This window comes from Alexandromys fortis, unplaced genomic scaffold, assembly GCF_014885135.2.
Source record: "Alexandromys fortis isolate MF-2015 unplaced genomic scaffold, M_Fortis_MF-2015_v1.1 scaffold_16, whole genome shotgun sequence".
Lineage (NCBI taxonomy): Eukaryota > Metazoa > Chordata > Mammalia > Rodentia > Cricetidae > Alexandromys > Alexandromys fortis.
The window spans coordinates 13,552,714-13,578,480 of NW_026067893.1; the positions used below are offsets into that span (position 1 = coordinate 13,552,714).

General features: G+C 44.2%; 1 protein-coding gene across 4 annotated transcripts in view; it reads right to left on the minus strand.

Moving 5' to 3' along the window:
* The window catches only part of Gbf1 (golgi brefeldin A resistant guanine nucleotide exchange factor 1), a 139,920-nt gene that overhangs the window by 3,649 nt on the left and 110,504 nt on the right, over window positions 1-25,767 (minus strand). The window contains exons 11-33 of one of the 4 annotated variants that reach the window (XM_050148055.1): window positions 25,326-25,491; window positions 24,764-24,975; window positions 23,807-23,905; window positions 17,943-18,137; window positions 17,536-17,725; window positions 17,189-17,329; window positions 16,628-16,716; window positions 15,212-15,414; window positions 14,568-14,691; window positions 14,219-14,344; window positions 13,873-13,955; window positions 12,873-13,109; window positions 12,510-12,603; window positions 12,003-12,179; window positions 10,193-10,257; window positions 9,981-10,104; window positions 9,720-9,791; window positions 9,506-9,600; window positions 9,122-9,275; window positions 3,241-3,466; window positions 2,634-2,794; window positions 2,281-2,527; window positions 1,995-2,203 (exon numbers count right to left, since the gene is read on the minus strand). In XM_050148055.1, coding sequence (XP_050004012.1) covers window positions 1,995-2,203; window positions 2,281-2,527; window positions 2,634-2,794; window positions 3,241-3,466; window positions 9,122-9,275; window positions 9,506-9,600; window positions 9,720-9,791; window positions 9,981-10,104; window positions 10,193-10,257; window positions 12,003-12,179; window positions 12,510-12,603; window positions 12,873-13,109; window positions 13,873-13,955; window positions 14,219-14,344; window positions 14,568-14,691; window positions 15,212-15,414; window positions 16,628-16,716; window positions 17,189-17,329; window positions 17,536-17,725; window positions 17,943-18,137; window positions 23,807-23,905; window positions 24,764-24,975; window positions 25,326-25,491 — 3,489 coding nt within the window. Of the gene's footprint in view, window positions 1-1,982; window positions 2,204-2,280; window positions 2,528-2,633; window positions 2,795-3,240; window positions 3,467-9,121; window positions 9,276-9,505; window positions 9,601-9,719; window positions 9,792-9,980; window positions 10,105-10,192; window positions 10,258-12,002; window positions 12,180-12,509; window positions 12,604-12,872; window positions 13,110-13,872; window positions 13,956-14,218; window positions 14,345-14,567; window positions 14,692-15,211; window positions 15,415-16,627; window positions 16,717-17,188; window positions 17,330-17,535; window positions 17,726-17,942; window positions 18,138-23,806; window positions 23,906-24,763; window positions 24,976-25,325; window positions 25,492-25,767 lie in introns of all 4 variants that reach the window. The other 3 variants (XM_050148047.1, XM_050148070.1, XM_050148064.1) reach the window with 3 other exon arrangements.

Below are 25,767 nucleotides of genomic sequence, written 5' to 3' on the forward strand. Positions count from 1 at the left end.
CAACATGTGTGTGGAGGGCAATTTGTAGGAATTGGTTCTCTCCTCCCACCATGAGGGTTCTGGGGGTGACTCGGGTCACCAGCCTTGGCAGCAAGCACTTTTATCCACTTGACTCATATCAATTGCCCTTGTTAATCTCATTTGAAAAACACAGCAAACTTGGGGCTAGTGCGATGGTTTAGTAGGTAAAAGTGTTTGCCATGCAGCCTGGCAACCTGAGTTGGATCCTGGAACCCATGCACAGGTAGAAGGAGAGAACCAGCTCACAGAGTTGTCCTCCAGCTTCACACTCATGCCATGGTGCACATGCCCACATACAACGATAAACTTAAAAAAGCAAACTTCAGGCTCAAAGGCTTGCACAGCCAACAGTGTCTGCCCAGATTTAACACATTTTTTTTCATCAGTTTTCTTTTTTTTTTTTTAAAAAATTTATTTATTAAGTATACAACATTCTGTCTGCGTGTATGCTGCAGGCCAGAAGAGGCCAGATCTCATTGCTGATGGTTGTGAGCCACCATGCGGTTGCTGGGAATTGAACTCAGGACCTTTGGAAGAGCAGGCAATGCTCTTAACCACTGAGCCATCTCTCCAGCCCAATCAGTTTTCTTTTTTAAAAAATTACCCCCCACCCTACTGAGACAGGGTTTCTCTGTGTAGCCCTGGCTTATTTTGGAGCTTGCTCTGTAGACCAGGCTGGCCCTAAACTCAGATCTGCCTGCTTCTGCCTCCTGAACATATTTATTCTATTTTTAAAAAGATTTAATTATTTTTATTTTATACTGTATGGGTATTTTGCCTGCAGTATGTCTGTGCACCATGTATATGCAGTGCCTAAGAGGCCAGAAGAAGGCATCAGAGTCCCCTGCACCTGTAGTTACAGATGTGAGCTGCTGTGTGGTGCTGAGAACTGAATCTGGGTCCTCTGGAAGAGCAGTCCATGTCCTTAACTGCAGGACATCTCTCCAGCCTTCAAATTAACTTATGTGTGTGTGCCCATGTGACTTCAGGTACACCATGTGTGCATAAGTGCCTGTAGAAGCCAAAGAGTGTCAGATTCCCTGAACTGGAGTTCTAAGAAGTTACAGCCACTGAAGCTGGTCCATCTGTCCTCTGCAAGAGTAGTAGGCACTCTTAACTGCTGAGCTATTTCTCCTACCCGATTCCTCCCTCCTCTTCCTTCTCCTCCTCCTCCTCCTCTTCCTTCTTCTTCTTCTTGAAATATGGTTTCTCTGCATAGCCCTGGTTGTCCTGGAAATCCCTTTATAGAGCAGGCTGGCCTCGAACTTACAGAGATCTGCCTGCCTTTGCCTCCTGAGTGCTGGGATTAAAGGGGTGCACCACCATGCTGGCTTTTCATCATCTTTCTAAGGCTACTCTGAAGGAAACTGTCCATTTATCTAGTCAATTAAAGTTAGCCTGAAAGACACTTAATAACTATGGAAGGATAGACAAAATGCTAGAGATGTAACCACCTCTAGTAAGGGGATCTCTGGCTGGATACAGGAATAAATGGAAGTGCAATCTTATCAATCTATTCTTTTCTACCTTCTGAACCTTGTATCATGTATTAAATAAGTGAAGTCTTTAAATATGTAAATTTGAACTAAGGGTCTTGAACATGCTAGACAAGTACTCTACCCACTGAGATAAATCCCCAGCCCAAAAACTACTAATTTAGTGCCAGCTGTGATGGCACATGCCTTTGACTTCAGTACACAGGAGGCAGAGGCAAATAGATCTGTGTGAGTTTTAGTATACATGGGGAATTTCCAGGTAAGCTAGCACTACGTGGTGAGATCCTGTCTCCAAATGAACAAGCGTACTATAGGCAAAGACTTACAGGTGGTTTCGATAAGGGATGGTGGTTGAGGGGGTGGGAAGCATACAATGGGTATTCCTTCTGAGTTCTGACTTTCCCTGGTTCTGCCCAAGTTCTGAGTCTCAGGTGCAGGAGAAGAAGTAAAGGGCGCCATACTTACGTCTTGACTGACCTGTAAAGACACCGTATGGTAGCTGGCAGGCACACCTTCATCCTCTTCCTCATCACTATGTCCACCCCGAGTGGCATGTTGGTTGGAGGTTCGGGGCCGCCGAAGCATTGAGCCCTCCTTGGGTTTTTTCTTGAAGCGGTTCCCTTTGCTGTCATATTTGTGACTCTTGCCACGTTTGTCCTGGGACTTGCACCCTGAGCAGAGCCAGACTTAGGTCATATTCCCATAGCTTTCTCCCCTCTCTACCTGATCCACACCCCAACTGTCCCTTCAATAGGTGACTTACCACCATTCAGACTGGCCTCAACAAAGATGCGGAGAGTCTTGACACAGAGTTCAAAGTTGTCAGGAGTGATGTGAGCAGCATCACGAACAATGAAGGACAATGATTCCACACACTTGAGCAGGGACTTCGTGTCATGTGGTCCCAGGTCCAGGCCCACTGTGAGGCTGTACTGATTCACCAGGGGTGAAGGGCCTGGCTTGCTGAGCCCTGCTCCTGCTTTGGAGTTCTCGATGTCATCCTTTCCCACCTATAAACACACATGGTACATGTTGGGGCCCTGTTCTAAGGCACCTCAGATGTCTCTCTGAGAACCAAGAATCTTTCTTACAGGCTCAGCATGGTAGTAGACTCACCACTAACCAACCACTGTTGACCATATCAGCATCTGTGGCTGATCGGTGTATCTTGCCAGGCCTGCCATGGTCAGTGTAGACTTCTGAGTCGGAAGTATACCCACGGTCCAGGCTGACATCATTTTGATGGTAGAATGGGAGCTCACTGTCCGACTGCGCTCCTATGCCAGGCAGGGAAAAGAGCAGAGATGGGACATGGAACAGGAAAACAGATCCTAAAGAAAGTTGCTGAGACTTGACATCTCTCATGCCTGGCTTACTTTTGGTCCTGGACATCATCTCTCTTGGCCAAATAGGGTAGCAAGCTAATTTGGGCTTCTGATAGCAACTAAGAGCAGCTGTTAGGGAAATGTGGTGGCATAGGTTTCTGTAAAATGGTTTTCAAAACAGTAGAAATGGGGTTTGATAGCTTTCTGCACTATCTGCTTGCCTTCACACTATCTAGCCTGTGGGTTGTCAGTAAGTACAGGAAGATCTGGAAGCAGATGGCAGAGACCAGGTGTGTTTAATTTGCTGACCATAATAACCTGTGTTTTGTTTTCCCACAGCAGCTTCTGGGTCCTAACTGCTTATTTGACAGTGAGCATCTTCCTGGGAAAGTGCATACCAGCATCCGGAGCATCGGGCCTGGCTGTGGCCTGTAGAGCATCTGGAGGCTTCATGCCTGAGCCAATGCACTCCAGCAACGTGAAGAGGGTGGCCCAGTCATCACCAGAATGGATGTTGGCTGCATTGGTCTTGAGGAGTTCATGGAGCCCGTATGCAACCTGGTGGCTGACTCTGGACAACACGCTGGGCTTCATCAGTAACAAGATGCGTAGGGAGAGCAGGACCTGGGATGGGATGAGGAATAGGAAGTGGAACGGACATAGAACAAGTTTCCTGACTGATCATCCCTATTAGTCAGTCATCTAGGCTAGTGTGGGGAGTGTGGCTTAGACTCAACTGTCACTGATCTGGTATTGTCTTCTTTTCTTTTGGAGTACTGGGAATTGAACTCAGGGCCTTGATGTATTAGGCAAGCACTCTACAGCTAAAGTACACCCTTGGTCAGGCTTCATTTCTTAATATTGGTATTTTTATTAATTATATGTTCACATATAGTTCTAACAACACATAGAGTTTCCTTGTATACTTTGTCTAGTCTATCTCAAAGGCAATATGATGCAGAACTAAGTATAACATGGCAACAGGACAGAATTAGGACTAATCTACTGGTTTCCACAGGCTTTCTCAAATTTTACTTGAATTCATATGTGTACTAAGGGTGTACTGAGTTCTACAATTTATCACCTGTGTAGCGTTGTCTACCACAAGTTCCTACACCATGGGAGCCACGCTGCTGCTTGACAGCCACTTTTCCAGTCCTTTTCTCTGGTCCCATTTATAACCCTTAGCAATCTGCTCTCAACTTCTAAAATTCTGTGAATTCTAAAATGTTATCTAAATGGAACTACTGCTTAAGACTAGTCTCCCCCACCTGGAGATCTACCCATGCTTTTACACATCGGGCCTGCTTCTCTAGGCTGCTGGACAGCACTCCACAGCATGTTCATACCAGAGTGTACTCTCTTCCTGCGAGTCGTCAGGCTGACTCCAGCTGTTGGCTTTGATGAATAGAGCTTCAATGAACATTTACATACATATTTTAAAGTTATTTTTTCTGGGATTAATGCCCAAAAAGTGTATTTTCTGGTAAATGAATATTCAGTTTTATAATAAACTGCCATTAGAGTAGCTATATTATTTTTTACTCCCCCAAGAAATGTATGAATAATCTAGTTTCTCTGTATCCTTGCCAGCAATTGGTATTATCACTTTTAATTTTAGCTATTCTGGTAAGTACATAGTGATGTGTGTTATTTTTGCATTTTCCTAATGGAAAATGCTATTTCATGAGCTTACTGGCTATTTGTATATCATCTGTGAACTATCTCTTTTTCCCATGTTTGCATTTTTTTAAAATAATTTATATATTTTTATTTGATGTGCATTGGTATGTATGTCTGTGTGAGGGTGTCAGGTCCCCTGGAACTGGAGTTATAAACAGTTGTAAGCTGCCATGTGGGTGCTGGGAATTGAACCAGGGTCTTCTGGAAGAGAAGTCAGTGCTCTCAACCGCTGAGCCATCTCTCCAGCCCCTATGTTTGCTTTTTGATACTAGACTTTCCTCAAGTATGACTTGTAAACATTTTCTATTGCTTTATAACTTAGCTTTTCATTTTTTCAATTAAGCTTTCATAGATTGAAAATCTAATTTATCAATCCTTCGTCTTATGGACTGTGCTTTTAATATCAAGTAAAAAAACTTATTGGGCTGGGCATGGTGGGTGGTGGCACAGACCTTTAATGCCAACAGACATTATGTTGCATAATGCAGAGACAGGGCTGGAGAGATGGCTCAGAGGTTAAGAGCATTGCCTGTTCTTCCAAAGGTCCTGAGTTCAATTCCCAGCAACCACATGGTGGCTCACAACCATCTGTAATGAGGTCTGGTGCCCTCTTCTGGCCTGTAGGCATATACACAGACAGAATATTGTATACGTAATAAATAAATATTAAAAAAAAAAAAGAGGCAGAGACAGACAAATCTTTGAGTTTGAGGCTACATAGTGTAGTGTGGTCTACATAGTGGATTTCCAGGCCAGTCAGGGCTATCCAGTGAGTCCCTGTTTCAAAAAATTTAAAACTAAAAACTAAGGAAATAAATTGTTAGTTAGTTCATGTGCCTATGCCCTTACAGACCTACTTTGTAGGGGACATAAGAATGACAAGAAACAGTAACAGGACTTGCTAGGGGCAGGCACCCCAGTCTTTCACACAAGATCTTTACTTCCTGTTACTACCAAGGCTTCAGTCACTTCACATGCTGTGCAGTAACAAGAACATTTTTTATCTTCCTGTACCTTTCCCAGCTCCACTTTGTAGCCGGAGTATAAACACTTGAGGGGAAGAAAGAATTTCAGGTTATGCACAGAAGCAGAAGAAGCTTGTCTTAGATTGTGAGCAGTCTAAAGGGAGAGATGGGAGCTTGAGGCCCTCCCTGATGGTGCAATGTTTGTGTTCAGACTTTTGAGTTTTTTAAAAAAATAAGTATGTAATAAACTAGTAAACCACATTAGAAATACTTAGTTTTAGAACCTGAGATTTTCTCTATGTGTCTAAAGATTTTACAATATATATCTTTTTAGATCTTTTATTTTATATGTATGCATATACATTATGTGTACCATGTACATGCCTGCTGCCTAAGGAGGTCAAAGAGGGCGCTGTATCCTCTGGAGCTGGAGTCACCAATGGTTGTGAGTCACTATGTGTTGCTGGGAACCAAACCCAAGGTTGTTGCAAGAACAGCTAGTGTTCTCTACTACTGAGCCATCTCTCTACCCTCTCCATTATACCTTTTAAATTATCATTTGTCTAATTTTTATGCAAAATAAAGGTTCAAGTCAAGTTCACTTGGGAGATTGAGACAGGAATATGGCCAGCGTGGGTCACATAAAAAGATCTTATCTCAAAATCAAAACCAACCAAATAAAAAAACCCAAAGTAAAACAGCCCCAAACCATTCAATTGAACATATTTGTGTGAGTCTATTTCTGGATCATCTATTTGTTCAATAGCTTTGTCTACTTATTCATTTATGCTACATAATTTAAAAAACATTTATTATTTACGTGTATGGGTGATTTGCCTATATGTATTGACTGTATGTGTCTGTGTACCAATGCAGTCTTTATGGAGGCCAGAAGAGGGCATCAGATTCCGGGGATTGGAGCTCTAGAGGGTTGTTAGCTACTGTGCTGGAGGTCCAACCAGGGTGTGTTGGTAAAAGATTCAATGCTCTTAACCCTGGAGACATCTCTCAAGCCCCCAATCCTACATAATCACTACTACAACAAAGTTTAATATTGGCTAGAGTGGCAGAACATGGGATGCACAGCTGTAATCCCAGTTTAGGGAAGCAGAGGCAGGAAGACTGTGAGGCCATCCTGAGATACACGGTACACCTTAAGTCAAAACAACCAATCAGGGCTACACAGTGGGACTGTTTCAAAAGTAACAAACCTGACCAACAACAAAAACCCATGCTGGTGAGATGGCCAAGTGGATAAAGACACTTGCTACCATGCCAAGCCTAATAATGGGAGTTATATCCCAGGAATGCAAAGTAGACCAGGTTGGCTTCAAACTCACAGAGATCTGCCTACCTCTGCCTCCTGAGTGTTGGGACTGAAGGCTGTTCCACTGCTGCCTGGCCATTTCCTAGTTTTTAGCATATAAATGTTGAATGTTTTATAAGGTGTCTAAGAACTTCACTTTATCTGGAGTACTTGTAAGTGGTATTGCTTTCATGTTTGTTCTTTTGAGACAAGGTCATATATAGCCTAGTTTGCCCTTGAAGCTAATGATGGAGCTGAGGATGGCCTTAAACTCCTAATTTGCCTCTGCCTCTACCTTCCAAGTACAAGGATTAAAATCCTGTTTTGTCAAGTGTCACATAAAATTCACTCTTAGATATGCTGTCTATTTAATGAAATGAAATCTTGCAGACCTTGATGAAGAAAAATCAATCAGTGTGTGCCTTATCTTCTATTCGCTCTCTGGCTCAGTGTGCAATTAGATTTACTGCAGAGGATCACCATATGTGGCATATATTAATTTTATACTCACCCTGCCCATATTAATTTTCTAGTCTCCCTGATGAAAAATGATGCCAGAAATGTACTAACAAAACCATAACCATTAGCCAGGAAAAAAAAATCCTATCTTGCTAGGATTTCTGTGAGTTAGTTTGAGTTCAAGGCTAGCTTGGTCTACATGCGAGTTCCAGGACAGTCAGAGCTAGAAGGTGAGATCCTATCTTGTAAACAAACAAACCAAGCAACATGTGCCTTGATTCCCTGGTAATCTGTCTCTATCTCCTGGATGCTGATATCACACAGGCTGGTGACCATGCCTGATTATCCGGTGAGAACTGTAGCACTCTATCTATCCATCCGTCCATCTCTCTGTCTGTCTACCTATCTGAAGCAGTCTCTCTACAAGCCCTGGCTGCCCTAGAACTCATTATGTTGGCTTCAAATTCAAAGAGATCTGCCTGCCTCTGCCTCCCAAGTGCTAGGATTAAAGTCTTGTACCACCATGCCAGGTTGGAATTGCTTTTTTAGAAGACAGGTCTATGTGACTCTGGTTGGACTCAAATTCACAGAGATTGACTGTGGCTGTCCCTGACCCTGGGATTAAAGGCACGCACTACCATGGTGTAGGAGGTCCTTCTGTATTTGTGTTGTTTTCATTGGTTAATTAATAAAGAAACTGCTTTGGCCTGATAGGGCAGAACTTATGTAGGCGGAGTAGACAGAACTCAATGCTGGGAAGAAGGGCAGAGTGGCAGATGCCATGGGTCTCCTGCCTGGGATGGATGCTGGTTAGAGTCTTGCTGGTAAGCCACAGTTATGTGGCAATACACAGATTTAATAGAAATGGGTTAAATCAAGATGTAAGAATTAGATAATAAGAGGCTAGTGATAATGGGCCATGCAGTAATTTAATCAATACAATTTCTGTGTGGTTATTTTGGGTGTAAGCTAGCAGGGCAGCTGGGACAGAACAAAGGGACCCTCTTTCCAATACTACCATTCCGCCTGAAACTGTATTCTCCTCCTCCTCTTCTACATGCTTTGCCTACATGTATGTATACACACCATACATGTGCCTGGAACCTGCAGAGGTTAGAAAATCCTCTGGAATAAGAGTAAGGATGGTTGGAGCCAGCAGTGGGTGTTGGGAATTGAACCCAGGTCCTTTGCAAGAGCAGCAAGTGCTCTTAATGGCTAAGCTATCTATCACCCTAGCCTGGACATTACATTTCTTTTTTTTTTTTTTTTTTTTTTTTGGTTTTTCGAGACAGGGTTTCTCTGTAGCTTTGGTGCCTGCTCCGGAACTAACGCTTGTAGACCAGGCTGGCCTCGAACTCCCAGAGATCCGCCTGCCTCTGCCTCCTGAGTGCTGGGATTAAAGGCGTACACCACCACCGCCTGGCTTGGACATTACATTTCTTAATTTCAATTCCATTAGTTCATATTATCACGAGGAAGTATGGCTTTGCATACAGATCTTAATCTTGTGACTGTTGACTCTAACTGTTGTTCAGTACTAATTTTTATACCTGAACCATGAGATCTTACCTTTGGGATTTTACAAAGGATAAGAACTTCAACACCTCCTCTCCCAGAACAAGAAACCATATACAAGATGAGGGACTGCTAAAAATAGCAGCAGCCCAACCCTAAAGCAAACCTTATGTCTAAAACCATTCCAGGCCCACCCTCAATGCCCCTATTAGACTGTACCAGCCCTGAGGTGAACCACTGTGCTAAAGATACAGGATACTGAATGGACTTTGTGCTTAGGCCATATCCACAGCTGATACTATGATCTTATTCCTTGTATACGTGCCCATCCTCTTACATGCACTTGCTTACCTGGCCACTAATCTCTTCTCTCCGGAGCAGCCGAATGGCTAAGCGTAGAAGCCCTACCACTGCTCGTTCCACAAGAAAGCAGAAATCTTGTGCCTGAACACACAAGTGGTATAGATGATCTCGAACAGTTTGCCATACACAGCCCACACGGTCCCTAAAAATCATGAAGGGTAAAGGACAGTCTCAACTGGACAGGCCACTAGGAAGTAAGTCTCCTAGGCCTTTCACAGTTCACTGGAATTGTGCCCTACGCAGTCAAGCACAAGCTCTCCTCTTGTGCCTAGAGCTTCATGTGTTTCTTGCTCCCAGAAGCCACTCAGCAAGATGGCTTTAGGCTTCAGCACAAGCTCAGGATAGGTCTGCTTAAAGATTGCTCTCTCCCACCTGTTCTCCAACACAATCCTCAGCAGCATCTCCAGACAAAAAGCAGCATCTTCTTCATCGTATGTCTCTTCATCTGGGGTCACTGAGACCAGAGCCTAGAGGGCAACAACAGGGAAAGTAGGAATGGAAGAGAAGCCAGCCACTGACTCTGTCCCAACAGAAATTGAGGCACATACTACTACCCCATTGCCTCTCAGACCTCCTCATTTTGTACCTTCATAAGCTCCTGCAGTGATTCCAGCTGGAGGAACTTGCTTTCTGTGATCATTTTTTCTGGGTCACATTGCTAGAGGGAATATAAGAAAGGGAATTTATAATAAAGGCTATAGGGACGAGAATTTCCAAAAGCCAGGGAAAGCAGGAAGAATTGTCCTTGTTACAAGCCTTACATGATTATACTCTTCAGTTCACAGGGTCCCCTCTTTCTAGAAGGAAGGAGTCTAGGATTTCTCATGAGACACAGATAGGCAGTTACCTTGATACAGTCCAAGGCCAGTCTCTTGGCTTCCTGGCTCTCTGTAGATGGGCCCCGTACACTAGACTGCTCAGGGCCACTCAATGTCAGCCAGCTCACAAAGCTAAGTACTGATGACTCTCCTCTGTAGGAGAAGGATACATGTCCTAGTGAGCAATGATGCTCTGACTGCCTCCCTCTCCTAAAGCCTCAACCAATGGGTCTGCCCTTACCGGTTTGATGGCATCTCCTCCCGCTGTAGAGAGATCTTGCCATTGGGATCCACAAAATCTTCTACCTGGAAAATAGATCAAGAGTAATTTATTTCTATGGGGTTAAGAGCATTTGTTGCTATTGCAGAGGACCTGGTTTAGTTCCTAGCACCGACATGGTGGGTTACAATCATCGATAACTCCAGTTCCGGGAATCTGATGCCTTCTTCTGACCTCCATTGGTATTAGGTATGCATGTGGTGCATATACACACATCCAGGCAAAATGCATATACACATAAATCTAAAAAATAATTAAAAGGAATTATCTTGCCGGGTGGTGGTGGTACACACCTTTAACCCCAGCACTTGGGAGGCAGAGGCAGGTAGATTTCTGCCTGAGTTTTAGTGAGTTCAAGGCCAGCCTGGTCTACAAGAGCAAATTCCAGGACAGGCTCCAAAGCTACAGAAAAACCTTATCTTGAAAAGAAAAAAAAAGAAAGAAAGAAAAGATCTGGGCTTAGTGGGACACTGACTGTAATGTCAGCACTGAGGCAGAAGCTACATAGCAAGTTCAAGACTAACCTAGCCATCTTAACAAAAGCTTGTCTCAAAAAAATAATTTCTTTCTGTATATTATTTACATTCCTTTTGCTCACTGGCCCAGGCGAAGTTCTCTGGATTTCTTTCTGTAGACAGTTCATACACTATTATGTGCCCTAAAAGATGTGACTGATGGCTCGAGAGATGGCTCAGAAGTTAAGAGCACTGGCTGCTCTTCCAGAGCTCCTGAGTTCAATTCCTGGCAACCACATGGTGGTTCACAACCACCTATAATGATATCTGGTACCATCTTCTGTCATGCAGTTACACATGAAAGCACTGTATACGTAAAAAATAAATAAAACTTAAAAAAAAAGAGGTGATTGACAATGGCTTCTGCCAGCCTTTCTTTACAGCTTCTCTCCAAGATCTGTAGTATTACATTTGAGATGCTCTAGTGAGCTTTGGCAAGCATCTTTAGTGCTATTCTATACATAGCACAGAAGGCTAGGTCTTTGCCTCGTTAATGCTGAACATTCTATCAAGATTTACCGGGGGCTGGAGAGATGGCTCAGTGGTTAAGAGCATTGCCTGCTCTTCCAAAGGTTCTGAGTTCAATTCCCAGCAACCACATGGTGGCTCACAACTATCTGTAATGAGGTCTGGTGCCCTCTTCTGGCCTGGAGACACACACACAGACAGAATATTGTATATATAATAAATAAATAAATATTAAAAAAAAAGATTTACCTCCATGGAGTTGTCTCCATTTCTTATCTGATGGACCAACCCTACAACTGCCTAGGCCTAGACTCAGGGTTATGATTTTGGCCGACCCAACATCCACTCCATCTTTGATCTGCTAGAGCATATGAAGGGGCCTGATCTGCAGACCCAAAGCTGCAGGAGCTTCACTAAACAGGGCAATAACAGGATATCTAGGAAGAGTCTCAGTGAGGGCCCAGCATTGATAGTATAGTAGAAACCAGAGTACTTAAACCAGACCAATGACTCTTTGCAATGAACACTTGTAAGTAAACATATATGGACAAAGGGGTTTATAGTGTGACTCACTGTGTCACACTGAAGCTTCCATTATTTCCCCCTTTTTCTCTTACATTTTGTTTTATTTGGGGGCAGTGCAGGGGCAGAGGGCAGATGCGAAGGGATGGGGAAATGAATAGGATCAAGATACATGATGCAAAAGAAACAGAGAAGAAAGGAAGGAAGGAAGAAAGGAAGACGGTGTGGGGAAGGGGGGAAGGAGGAAGGGGAGAAGGAAGGATTACCTCCACCATAGCCTTGGGTAAAAGTTGGGCTCGGAAGAGCTGCAGCATAGCCTCCATGATATTCTTCCAGCCCTCCCGAAGGATGTCACCATGGCGATGGGCCAAATGGAATACTGTCTTGGCTGCAATGTGAGCTTTAGGGTTGCTTCCAAACACACTGGGCAGGTTCTCAATAGACTGGAAAGGCGATGTCAAGAGGCTTAGGTTGGTTCATGTCTGGAAAGGAGGCTCTTTCAGGTCTCTCTGCCTATGGTTCCCTGACAATCTATCTGCTAGATACGCTTCAAGCTCCCTATAATATTAGTGGGAAAGGTCAACCTGACCAAGGTCTTCCTATGGTATCTCCTCCCAAATCCCATTACATGAGATGGCACTATTCTCATTCCAGAACTTGCTAGTCAGAAATGGCCTAAGCTTGTTCAAGTGGGTACATATGGTAGATGCAGCGTCCATGGCTGAGGCTTATTCTCCTTTGGGGCTCTAATCATAGTTCCTGCTCCAACTCACCTCACTACTGAGAGCTGTGAACTTGCACAGAGAGATGATGAGATTGTCAAACACATCGCTGAGGCCATAGTGGGCGGAGATCATGGCACACTTCCTGTAATGTCACCCCCATGACAGAAACAGTCACTGGAAGGCCACTCAGCCCTCTCAAGTTCCTAAGCAGCTTCCTATTGGTTCTTCCCCAATGGGTCACAGAAAGAAATCTTTAAACTCCAGTCTGTTTAAGATTGAGATTTCCCAGGCTCCATCCTCCCTCTAGAAAATCAGGAGACATCCCATTCTGAGTCAAAGAGGCATGGGGGCAAGCCTATGTAAACTTAGTGAGATGGAAAAACAGGAAGACCAAGGCCAAGGTTGGGCTACCTGAAGCCTGAGATGGCTTTTTGGATGATGGTCTCCTCCAGGCTTTTATCAAAGACGTAAGAGAGAGCAGCAATAGTGGGGCCCCAGGTCATAGTGAAGAGGTCAAGGTCATAGCTGCCAGGAGGGACACGAAGGAATATGCCCTCAGGGGTAGCACCTCGATGAAGCAGCACATTCCACACGTAGTTCTCACGGACCAGGCCTGTCTGTTCCTCAGGCATCACGATCTCCTCATTCCTGTTAGAGGGGAAGAGAACTAGATGCACTCCTAGGAACGTGCTGCTTCCAAACTAAGAAAAGGGGTTTCACCTTTACAAGTGTCTCCATTCTATGAGGCTATCACAGCCGCAGCTAAGTGATCTGTCTGCAGCCACCTCTGGGCGAGGGAGAGAGTGAATGCACTCATAATCTCACAATCCCATCTCTAAGCCTTCAGAGTTCACATTCTTTCTGGGTAGGGGCATAAACATTTGCCTTTTCTAATTTATTATAAAGAACTAACAATATAGATATGATGGCACATATCTATAATTCTAGCACTTGGTAGACCGATACAAGATCAGGAGTTCAAAGGTCAGACTCAGCTACATAGCAAGTCTGAGGCAATCTGGAGCTATATGAGGCTCTGTTTCAAAACATTACCTCACTTAAGAGGAATAGTTTGGACTGGAGAAGTAGCTCTGCAAAGAAACACATTCTTAGTTCAGTCCCTGGTACTAAACATGTCTGTAAATACACACACACACACACACACACACACACACACACACACACACAAGAGTCAATTTGTATGGACCCTAAGGAATCTTGGAGGTCCATTTTTGGGTTCAGGCTTCTTTAAACAAGAAATGAGCTGTCACAGAGGAGGCTGCCTAGGTAAGTCTCAAAGCTAAATCCAGGGCATGAGAGTCACTGCAGTCTGATGTGACTCTGACAACAGGAAAAAGAAGCAATGTATTTCTCTGTAGCAGATGCTACACTACTCTCCAGAGATACTCACTTGATGGCATGGTACATGTCCTCCAGGATGTCTTGCTCAAAGTCCTTGCCTCCATTCACACCTTTTAGGTTTTTTCGAAAATCCTAGAGATAGGCCATTATGTTTTCCCTTGTGTTAATGCTGTGTACCACCCAAGGAACTCCTTAAGTCTGTGATAAATAGGACTTTGGAAACAATTAAGTGAAAGAACCCATTCTCCTTCCCAGTCCCTCATCTGAATTGGTCAGCCCTCCCTGAGTCCCTTGACAGAATTCTGGCTCCCATATAAACTGGAAATTTCCCTTATCTTTCTTGTTACTTTTAAAGCTGTACGGGATCATCTCTCTTGGGTGGAGTCCGAGCTTACCTCCAAGGTCATCGGTGCGTTCTGTTTGCGAGCATTGTGGTTGTGCTGGTCAGTGTTCAGCATGATGACAGCATAGGCCAGGGCAAAGCAGGCGTCGCTATTGGCAAATGGGGAGCCATTACAGTTCTGAAAAACCAAAGACAAATGGGGAGCCATTACAGTTCTGAAAAATCAAAGACAAATGTCCTTTTCTGGCCAAGTTCTTGCCAACTCCTTAACTCAAGTTTCTCCATGGAAAGCCCACTGGTGGACTCTGAACTTTCTTAGGAGCTGAGGTTTTTAGCTGAGGGAACAAAGAAACCCTAAAACTGATCAGGCTCCTTGACTGAATTTCTGACACTAGACCTACCCTCCAATGCTCTGTGAATGCTTCCAGCAACCTGTGAATAACTGGTGCTTCCCCGGGCAAACGGAAGGCTTCCAGGTAGAGTCGGAGAGCTTCATCAAGACGCAGACCCTGAAAGCTGAAGGTGCTACAGAGAGAAAACAGAGTGAAGAGACTGGAGGCATGGAAGCTGCACATGTCAAGCTGTTTGTCTTCATAACCTTCTCTTAGTGAAACAGAGGAGGCTGATAGCTCTGGCAAAGGAGTGGTACAGCCTGGTCATTCCTAACAAAATTCTTAACCTTAGCACTCACATTAGCAAAACTCTAGAGAGCTCACCTCTCAGAACCCTGCTCTATGCCACTTTGCAGTGCTTCCATTGGAACATAGGGGAGGGTTGCTAAAGCCTGCATCCCTTTCAGGTTCAACAGATATGCGTCATAGGAAAAGGGAAGAGTATTACGTAATCTGGTCATCAGCAGGAACTGGCAGGGACTTTCTTTGAGGGAAGAATGCCCTATCCCTTCAGACAGCTCCTCCTTCCTTTCTTCTTTCCCCTGCACTTGCCTATATCTCTTTCTTTTCTGTGAACCTCGGGCATGCTAAAGGACCACACCATTACTGAGCGATAGATATCTCAATCCCCACACAGTTTATTTCTTCCTCACCTCACAAAACTCTCCAACAGGTCAATGTTTTTGCGGTCACTCACGAACTCTCCAATCATTTTCTTGTCTAGTCGAGGGTTCTCTCGGAGCCACTGGGCCACCTCTGTGTTATCCATTGGGATAGTGAGGAGGCCTTTTTCCTGTAGAAACTGGATCCCCTTCTTTGGTTTTTGATTAAACTGCTCTGTGCCAGTAATCAGCAACTAGAAGACAAAGACTAGAGGCATCAGAAGTTGCTGTGCCTGTCAGTCAGACAGGCAGGCTAGACTCTACTGTAGCCTACAGCTGTTTACCGAACAGAGCTCTTCAGACATGGTTCTAATTAATTCTGACACTGGGTTGTATCGGCCTTGGCTTTCCCCCATCTTCCCATCTCACTGGAACTGTCTGGAGAGTTCCTTCCTACCCCTTCTGAGTGGTCCAGATGACCAGAGCCACCTCCCCTCCTCTAATGAGAGCTCAGGAAGATGGAGAGGAGGCAAACTAGTGTGGCCTTCTCCTCAGTTCTATAGCCATCTCTGGCATCTATGGACAGCCAGCATCATGGTCTAGCTGGGGTGAGAGTCCCCTTCCTTCTTGGGCTGCCTTGTTTCTAAGGTCCTGGGTTTGAAGGTTAAGACAGATTGAATGATCTCTCTTCACCCTGTATGTTTAGTCACAGACTGGCAACCAAATACATTTAGAAGAGGAGGAAAGGACTAACTAGAAGTTTTATGTTAAGAAAACTTCCACCCCTAGTCAAGAAGCTATTTACAACTGATACCTGCTGCTGGGGAAGAAAAGAAAAAAAAAAAGGCTATGCGGTGGCAATGCATGCCTTTAGCACAGTACTCAGGAGGCAGAGTGAGTTCAAGCCAGTCTGGTCTACAAGAGCTAGTTCCAGGACAGGCCCAAAGCTACAGAGAAACAGTCTTGAAAAACCAAAAAAAAAAAAAAAAATTCACCCCCCCCCCCCAAAAAAAAACAGGGCAATAAATGATTAGAATTTTCTTATCTTTTCAAATGAAGAAAGCCATAAACAAACAGCTATTTGTACTTTACTAAAGCATCAGAATAAGTATCAATTCCCTTTTACTACCAATCACCGTGCTAGACCTAGAGATGAATAATAACCTTTGCTGACTGACATGACAGTAGCCTCCAAAGCTTCTGTCAGCACCACTAGGAGTATCTCGCTGTTGGCTGAAGGAGCTTTGCTCAGAGGCCAACAACAGCAGCACAGCTTGGGTGTAAGAAAAAGAGCGGGAGCAGTTGCTGCAATTCCAGAAAAACTACAGACTAGCCTTGGAAGCCATATACTGATGTACTAAGAGCATCCCCATCCTTGTCCTCTGGGACAGAACCCAATTCTACAGAGGACCCCACATAAGGTGTGCACACGTGAACACATGGGAATGTATTTTTGTATGTACATACCTTTTTTTTGTTTTTAATTTCAATTAGTTCCCGTGGATCTGGAAGAAGACAGGAAAATCGAGGCGGCTTCCTGGACAACTTTTTGTCAGCTAGGAACGGAAGGAGGAGGAAAACTATAAGATCTTTCACAAGGTTACTGATACTCACCCCAGAAAAAAACAGAGCAGACTCAGAAATTTCCTTCTCCACAGTCTCCAACCTGCTAGAAATTTTACCTCCTGGGACTCTGTTTTCTTTCCTTTCTCTGGGGTTTAAAACAAGGTGAACTGCTAGGGCTCTTTCTTTTTTTATTTTATTTTTGGTTTTTCGAGACAGGGTTTCTCTGTGGTTTTGGAGCCTGTCCTGGAATTAGCTCTGTAAACCAGGCTGGTCTCGAACTCACAGAGATCCGCCTGCCTCTGCCTCCCGAGTGCTGGGATTAAAGGCATGCGCCACCACCGCCCGGCTAGGGCTCTTTCAGGTATGACGTTAGGCCACTCAGGTTCCCCATACCTCCCACTTCTCCTTCTCTCTAAGCCCTCTAGTTGAAGGGGTTTAGAGTCATGGACACTGAGTACCCACCCCCAGAGTCACCGGCTTCCTCCACATCATTGCATCCTGGTTTCCCATGTTCTGCTGACAGCCATCCTCCACTTGGACGATGAAGGCCTAGGGCATCTGAGGCCATGCCTGTGGCTTTCCCATCAATGGCTCCTTTCTCAGCTGGTAAAGGAAGAGACGTGAAGACTTATGACTAGGAAGCCAAGCAGTATTGAAGAAGAGGTTGAGTCCTAAGCCAAAAAGAGCTATATGTTCTTATACTGGGCACCAGCCACAATTGGCAAATTCAAGACAAAGTAAGAAGGGCAAGGGAGGAGAGGGGAATAAAGAAAGGAAAAAGAAAAAGAACAATAAGAGATGTTTCTAACTATTGTTAGTTTCTTTGGTGCCATCCACTGCCTCGTTGTCGGGTCTGGCTGTCTCCTTTTTCTCTTGCTGGGTGAGGGTGTTGAGGACTTTGGCCTGACAGTGAGCCTCAGTGCTGTCAATAACTGTCAACAGGGCATCAAGGGACAGTAGGTGTGTTGTATAAAGCTGACCAGACACAGGAAAGGCATTCTGGAAAATAAACAGATCCCATGAGACTTGAAGTTAGAATATTCTTCACCTGATTATTTTTCCAAAAATCCAAAAACTTAGGACTTCTCCATTGCCCTTACAAAATTCCTTCCTCCTTCCTGTTCCCCATCTCTGAAGTGCCCCCTCTCTGTACCAGCATCACTACCATCTGGGAAACTTCTTGGTAGGTCTAGAGGCCAGTAACAGTGCTCAGCACCTTGGAGAGCAGCTTGGTGAGATCTTCAAAGAGGTTGGAGCAGTAGTAGTCACAGTCGTAGTTGATGTAGAGCTCAGTGACGAAGCTGGGGATGCGCCAGAGCTGCACAACGGCCTCCAGCGCCATCTCCTTCATCTCATAAGGCATCTTGGGGTTTTCAACAGTGATGATCTCCATGAGTTTTTTGATGTACATCTGTCAACAACCCAGTGACAAGCATTTGGGTGGGGCAAGGATAGGAGAGAAAATTGGAAAGGAACAAAATTAAACAGGTGGTAAAAGCCTACTTAGGAGGCACGCCTCAAGAGACACCAAAAGGTCCTCTATCCCCAATAATATATCCCTTCCTTGTCTCCATGATGGTTGATAAGGCTCTTATTCCTATTCCCTGTCTTTTGCCCTTTTTTGTGTGCTGTCTATATGAGCCCTACCCTAATCTTATTCTGGCAATTTAGCAGTAATACTGGCTTGACTTAGAAGAACTGTTAGGCAAAAAAGCTGTCCCATTCATGGTGAGATTACCTGCCAGTCTCATATTTGGATTCTCATACTCTTTAAAAGCCAGTTTTGTTCTGGCTTATCAGCTCGCAGCAATCTTGTCTCAGCCTCCTAAGTACTTGGATTATTGGTATGAGCCACCATGCCCAGTGGTATGTTTTCCTATATTATAATTAATCGGGTTTTTTTCTGGGTTCCTCTTAATTATTCTACTACATTGGCTAGCTAATGACACAAAGTATGGGGGCCAACATATCCTCTACAAGAAGCTCATAAAAATCAAAATCTCTCTCTAGAGACAGGCCTCCTACCCTCAGAGCTCCCCCTCACTCTCTTGGTGCCTCCAACACACTATCCCGAACAACCCCCCCCCCCCCCCCCCCCCCCCCCCCCCCCCCCCCCCCCCCCCCCCCCCCCCCCCCCCCCCCCCCCCCCCCCCCCCCCCCGCACTGCTATATCGCAGCCCCAAACTTGGGCCAAGACACCCTGCTTGACCAGAGGTCATGCCAGCGGTCAGAAGTCCAGGTAGGTCCCCCGTCAGTGGACCTCCAACTCTCTTGGTCCCCCCCATCCCCTGCCCCCTCTACCTTGCTGTTACTGTGCCCCAGCCCCCAACTTAGGTGGAGATACCCTGCTCAACCAGAGGCCACACAGGCCACCAGAAGTCCAGGTAGGATGTCTGCCAGCAGATCTCCCCCACTTTCTTAGTGCTACCCTACCCCATTTCTAATCCTCATTGCTGTGTCTCAAACCCCAACTTGGGCAGAGACCATCTGCTTGACCAGAGGCCACACTGGCTGCCAGACGTCCATCCCTAACTCAGATGGTGGCCTGCTGTTCAACCACAGGCCACTCTGGCCAGAAGACCAGAGAGGAAACAAAGGCAACAAAGACAAACTGAGAAATCAGCACCTAGATCTGTAATCACCCCAAACCCAGATGCCAGTGTAAAAACACAGTTAACAACAGCCAAGGCAATTTGTCTCCACGAGAATCCAGCTATCTACCACAGTACATTCTGAATATTCCAACACAGTTGAAGCACAAGAAAAACACCTTAAAACCAACATTATGGAAATAATGTCCTTAAAGAGGAAATGAATAAATCCCTTAAAGAAATTGAGGAAAAGAAAAGACAGACAAAAAAAAATTGGAGAATATGGATAAATCCCTTAAAGAAGGCAAAAACAAAACAAAACAAACACTTGAAGCAAACAAAACTATTCAAAACATGAAAATGGAAATAGAAGCAATGAAGAAAACAACAATTGAGGGAATTCTGGAAATGAAAAATCCAGGTACGTGAACAAGAACTAGAAGCAACAGAACACAAGAGATTGGAGAAAGAATCCCAGGTGTTGAAGATATTGATAGAAGAAATAGATACATTGGTCAAAGAAAATGTTAAATCTAAAAAAATTCCTGATATAAAACATCCAAAAATCTGGGTACTATGAAAAGAGCAAATTTAAGAATAATAGGAATAGAAGAAGGAGAGGATCCCCAGCTCAAAGGCCCAGAAAATATCCCTTAAGGGATACAAGGGACATATCTAAACATAATAAAGGCAATTTACAACAAACCTATAGCCAACATCAAATTAAATGGAGAGAAACTCAAAGCAATTCCACTAAAATCAGGAACAAGACAAGGCTGTCCACTCTCTCCATATTTATTTAATACAGTACTTGAAGTTCTAGCTACAGCAATAAGACAACCAAAGGAGATCAAAGGGATACAAATTGAAAAGGAAGATGTGAAAGTATCATTATTTGAAGATAATATTAAGAGTATACATAAGCAACCCCAAAAATTCTACCAGAAAACTCTTACAGCTGATAAACACCTTCAGCGAAGTGGCTGGATACAAGATTAGCTCAAAAAAATCAGTAGCCCTCCTATATACAAATGACAAATGGGCCGAGAAAGAAACCAGGGGAACAACATCTTTCATAACAGCCACAAAATATGTAAAGTATCTTGGGGTAACTTTAACCAAGCAAGTAGGCCGGGCAGTGGTGGCGCACGCCTTTAATCCCAGCACTCGGGAGGCAGAGGCTGTTCGAGGCCAGCCTGGTCTACAAGAGCTAGTTCCAGGACAGAAACCAAAAGCTACGGAGAAACCCTGTCTCGGAAGGAAAAAAACAAAACAAACAAACAACAACAACAAAAAAACCAAGCAAGTAAAAGACTTGTCTGACAAAAACTTCAAAGATTTGAAGAAATTGAAAAAGACAAAAGAAGATGGAAAAATCTCCCATGCTCATGATCAGTAGGATTAACTAACATAAGGCCATTTTATCAAAAGCAATCTACAGCGTCAACACAATCCCCATCAAACTTCTAACAAATTCTTTACAGACCTTGAAAGGATAATACTCAACTTCATGTGGGAAAACAAAAAACCCAGAATAGCTAAGACAATCCTGAACAATAATAGAGCTTCTAGAGGTATCATCATCCCTGATTTCAAGCTGTATTACAGAGCTATAGTAAATAAAATCGCACGGTACTGGCATAAAAACAGACATACTGATCAATGGAACAGAATTGAAGACCCAGACATAAATCCACACATCTAGAAACACTTGATTTTTGATAAAGAAGCCAGAAAAACAGAATGGAAAAGAAGAAAGCATCTTTAACAAATGATTCTGGTCTAACTGAATGTCTGCATAGAGAAGAATAAAATAGATTCATATCTATCACCTTGCACAAGATTCAAGTCCAAGTGGATCAAAGATATCAATATAAAACCAGATACACTGAACCTGCTAGAAGAGAAAGAGAATAGCCTTGAATGCACTGGCACAGGAAACAACTTCCTGAGCAGAACACACTGATAGAGCAGGCACTCACTAAGATCAATGATTATTAAATGGGACCTCAGGTGGTGGTGGTGCACACCTTTAAACACAGCACTCAGGAGGCAGATCTCTGTGAGTTCAAGGCCAGCCTGGTCTACAAGAGCTAGTTCTAGAATAGGCTCCAAAACTACAGAAAAACCCTGTCTCAAAAAAACCAAATAGATAAATAAAAAAGTAAAATAAATAAATGGAACCTCATGAAACTAAAAACTTCTGTAAGGCAAAGGACACTGTTAATAGGACAAAACAGCAGTCTACAGAATAGGAAAAGATTTTTACCAACTCCACATCCAATGGAAGGCTAATATCTAAAATATATAAAATATATAAAATATATAAAATATATAAAATATATAAAGAATTTAAGAAAGTAGATGTCAATGAACAATCCAATTAAAACATGGATCTAAACAGAGAATTCTCAGTAGAGGAATCTCAAATGGTTAAGAAACATTTAGCTGGGTGGTGGTGACGCACACATTTAGTCCCAGCACTCAGGAGGCAGAGGCAGGCAGATCTCTGTGTGTTCGAGGCCACCCTGGTCTACAAAAGCTAGTTCCAGGACAGGCTCCAAAGCTACAGAAAAACCCTGTCTCGAAAAACCAAACCAAAAAAGAAAAAGAAAAAAAAAGAAACATTTAAAGAAATGCTCAATATCCTTAGCCACCAGGGAAGTACAAATCAAAACGACTTTGAGATCCATCTTATACCTGACAGAATGGTTAAAATCAATAATACAAGTGGCAGCCCATCCTATTGAAGATGTAGAGCAAGGGGAACACTACTTCATTGCTGGTAGGAGCGCAAACTTGTACAACCACTATGGAAATCAGTATGGTGGTTCCTCAGAAAACAGGGAATCAATCTACCTCAAGACTCAGCTATACCATTCTTGGGCATATACCTAAAGGATGCTCAATCATACCACAACAACACTTGCTCAACTATGTTCACAGCGGCTTTATTCATAACAGTCAGAACCTGGAGACAACCTAGATGCCCTCCACTGAAGAATGGATGAAGAAAATGTGATACATTTACATAATGGAGTATTACTTAGCAGTTAAAAATATGATATCATGAAATCATCCTGAGTGAGATAATCTAGACCCAGAAAGACAAACATGGTATGTACTCATTTATTAGTGGATATTAGCTGCTAAGTAAATGATACTCATGCTACAATCCACAGACCCAGAGAGGCTAAATAACAAGGGGGGCTCTGGGGGGGGGGGAACAAATGGATCTCCCTGGGAATGGGAAATAGAATAAATTTTGTGGATGGACTAGGGGTGGGTATGGATAAGAATAGAAGGGATCAGGTGTGTGTGTTGGAAGAGTATAGGAGAGCCAACTAGAATTGGAAAGCATTTGGGGGATGATGTAGAAACCTAGTGCAGTGGAAACTCCCTAGAATCCACGAGGGTGACCCTAGTAAGGACTCCTAGAAATGGAGGATTCAGAACCTGAACTGGCCATCTTCCCTAGCCAGGCAAGGTTTCCAGTGCTGGAACTGGGACACCAATTCAGCCACAAAACCTTTGACCTACAATCTGTCCTGCCTGCAAGATGTGCTGGGGCAATGGTGGAGCGGAACTTGTAGGAACCATCAACCAATGACTGGTCTAATTTGAGGTCCATGTCACAAGAAAGAACTCATGCACAACACTGCCTAAATCACCAGGAACCAGAAGCTAGATAGCCCAGATAGCCTAGGGTATAACCAAACAGAACTGGGGGGGGGGGGGAATCAATGAAATGATTCCTAAGGATGTTCTGCTATATTCATAGATTAGTGCCTAGTTCAGTTGTCATCAGAGAGGCTACTTCCAGCAGCTGATGGGAGCAGAGGTAGAGACCCACAGCCAAGCATTAGGTGGAGAGAGAGCCCAGGTTGAAGGTCTTTATTGGGTTCCTCCCCTTGGAGCTTGGAGCTCTCCAAGGAAGAGAGAAAGAAGGAATAGTGGGAGCCAGAGGGGTTGACGACATTGGGAGAGCATGGTCCATGGAATAAACTAGGCAGAACTCATGGGGGTTCACAGAGACTGAAGCAGCAATTCCAGACTCTGGGTCTGAGCTAGGTCCTCTGCATGTATGTTATGGTCGTTGGCTTAGTGTTTTGGGGAGACTCCTGACAGTGGGAGTGAGAGTCTCTGACTCTTTCTTCTGCTCTTTGGACCCTTTTCCTCCTACTGGGTTTCCTCACCTAGTCTTGATGTGAAGGTTTGTGCCTGGTCTCATTGTTGATATCCCAATATCAATTGTTCTTTTTGGGGGGAAAACGGGGTAGGTGGATCTGAGGGAAAGGGGAGATGTGGGGGAAACTAGGAAGGGTGGAAGGAGAGGAAGCTGCAATCAGGATATATTGTATGAGAGAAGAATAAGTAAAAATTTAAAAAATCTATCTCTACAGCATGATTGATTGAGCAGGCCCCACTGACAATTCCATCCAGTTTCCAGTTCCCACTTTTGTTTTACTTCCAGAGTCAAGAAACTTACCTCTAATTGGAACTTGAGGTGCTCCCGCATGCTCTCAAATAGTAAGAAGCATACCCGTAGGGAAGCAGCATACAGGTTCAGTCGTTCTACACTGAGTAGCTGGGGATCAGAGAGTGAGAAGTCATGGGGTTTCTGAGGTTGAGTGTAACTGAGCCAAAAAAGATACACGAGAGCAGACTAGTGAAGCTGCCACAGAGGGCCTGCGTTGTAAGGGAATTCTTTTGTTGCTGCTCTTCTTTGCTGTTTGCTTTTAAAAAAATGTTCTTTTACATTTATTTATTTGTGTGTAATAGGTGGAGCAGGGACACACATGAAAAGGTACAACCAATGATGACTGGTTCTCTGTCCACCTGCTAGGTATCAGGAATCAGACCCGGCATGTCAGGTTTGATAGTACATGCTTTTACCTGCTGAGCTTTCATGCTGCCTGATTTTGTTTTTCTGAGATAGGGTTCCATATAGCTCAGGCTGGTCTCCAACTCACTATATGGCTGAATAATATTCCTTATCTTCCTGCCCCTGGAAGTGCTGGATTATAGGTACATACCACCACACCTGGGATTCTGACAGAGCCTCAATTTAGCCATTCCTTCCTTAACTCCTTGGAGAGCTATTGGAAGCCTCTTATTGTGATTTCTGGTCAACTGAAAGGGAGGTAGTTTCTTAGGATCATGATCACAGGGTCTCTGGCTTCTCAATCTCAAAAAGTAAACAAGGGCTCTAGTTACTTTTTTTCCACCAGTCTTTTTAAAAAAAATGACTTATTTTTATTTTATGCGTATTGGTGTTTTGCCTGCACATATGCTGTGTGAGAGAGTTGGATTCCCTGGAACTGGAGTTACAGACAGCGATGAGTGGTCATGTAGGTGCTGGGAATCAAACCTGGAACCGCTGCAAGTGCAGCCAGTGTTCTCAATTGCTGAGTCACCTCTCCAATCCTGAACAATCTAGTCTTACCTGGAATAAGTGGCGACACATCTCATCCTTGATGAGACCCAAGAGGGTCTGGCACTGGGCTACAGGGGCTGACTCAAGAGCCACTGTCAGTAAATGGAGTCCCATGTGGATCATAACCTCAGAGTTGTGGCGGTCATGTGGATTTGTGAGGGAGATAAGGAAGCGGAAAAGCTCACGGATACAAGGAAGACCATAAGGAACCAAAGCCGTGCCTGAGAAGGTGGGAAGAGAACAGGAACACTAAGATATATCCTGGCTGCTTAACAACACTTGGATCTGCATTATTCATGAGAAAAACTTGTGCGTGTATGTGGGAAGGTGCATGGGAGGGGTGGGTGTCATGTGTATATGTGTGGTACATGCACGTTTATGTGTAGTGTGCAGCTGTATGAGCCTGAGCATGTGTAGATGGAAGCTACGGCAGATGGCAGATGTCTCGCTCTCTTTCACTGTCTTAAACAGGGTCTCTTGTTGAACTGGAAACTCTCAGGACCCACATGTCTGCACACCCAATGCTGGGATTATAGGCATATGCTGCCATGCCTAGCCAGAGAGTACCTACCTTCCTTCTGGGAGGACTGGGTAAACCGAACACCCCGGGGATTGACATAATCCATGTCATGGACAGAGGCAGAAGCAGAGTGATCAGTAGGGGATGTGCACTCTTCCAACACTTCAGGGATAGATTCCACCGATGCTGACTGGGCCTTTTCCCCATGGGCCCCTTCCTGATGTGGCCAGTTACAGACAGATACAGGAACAAAGATGAGGCAAGAACAACTTCGAACTTATTCTCCTGAAGTATGTGTCTTCCAAGCTGTCTTTAATGGACCCCAGCTCATTGATTTATGAACTTCTATAAGACGGCCCAGGCCATCTTAAACAGCACCGATCTAGGGTGACTACTCTACAGGTGCAAAAGCTCTCATATGCTCAGGATTTAGATGGTTACCTTACTGTAAAAGCTATTTCCTTCCCTTTCGTCACATACTACCTACCAACAT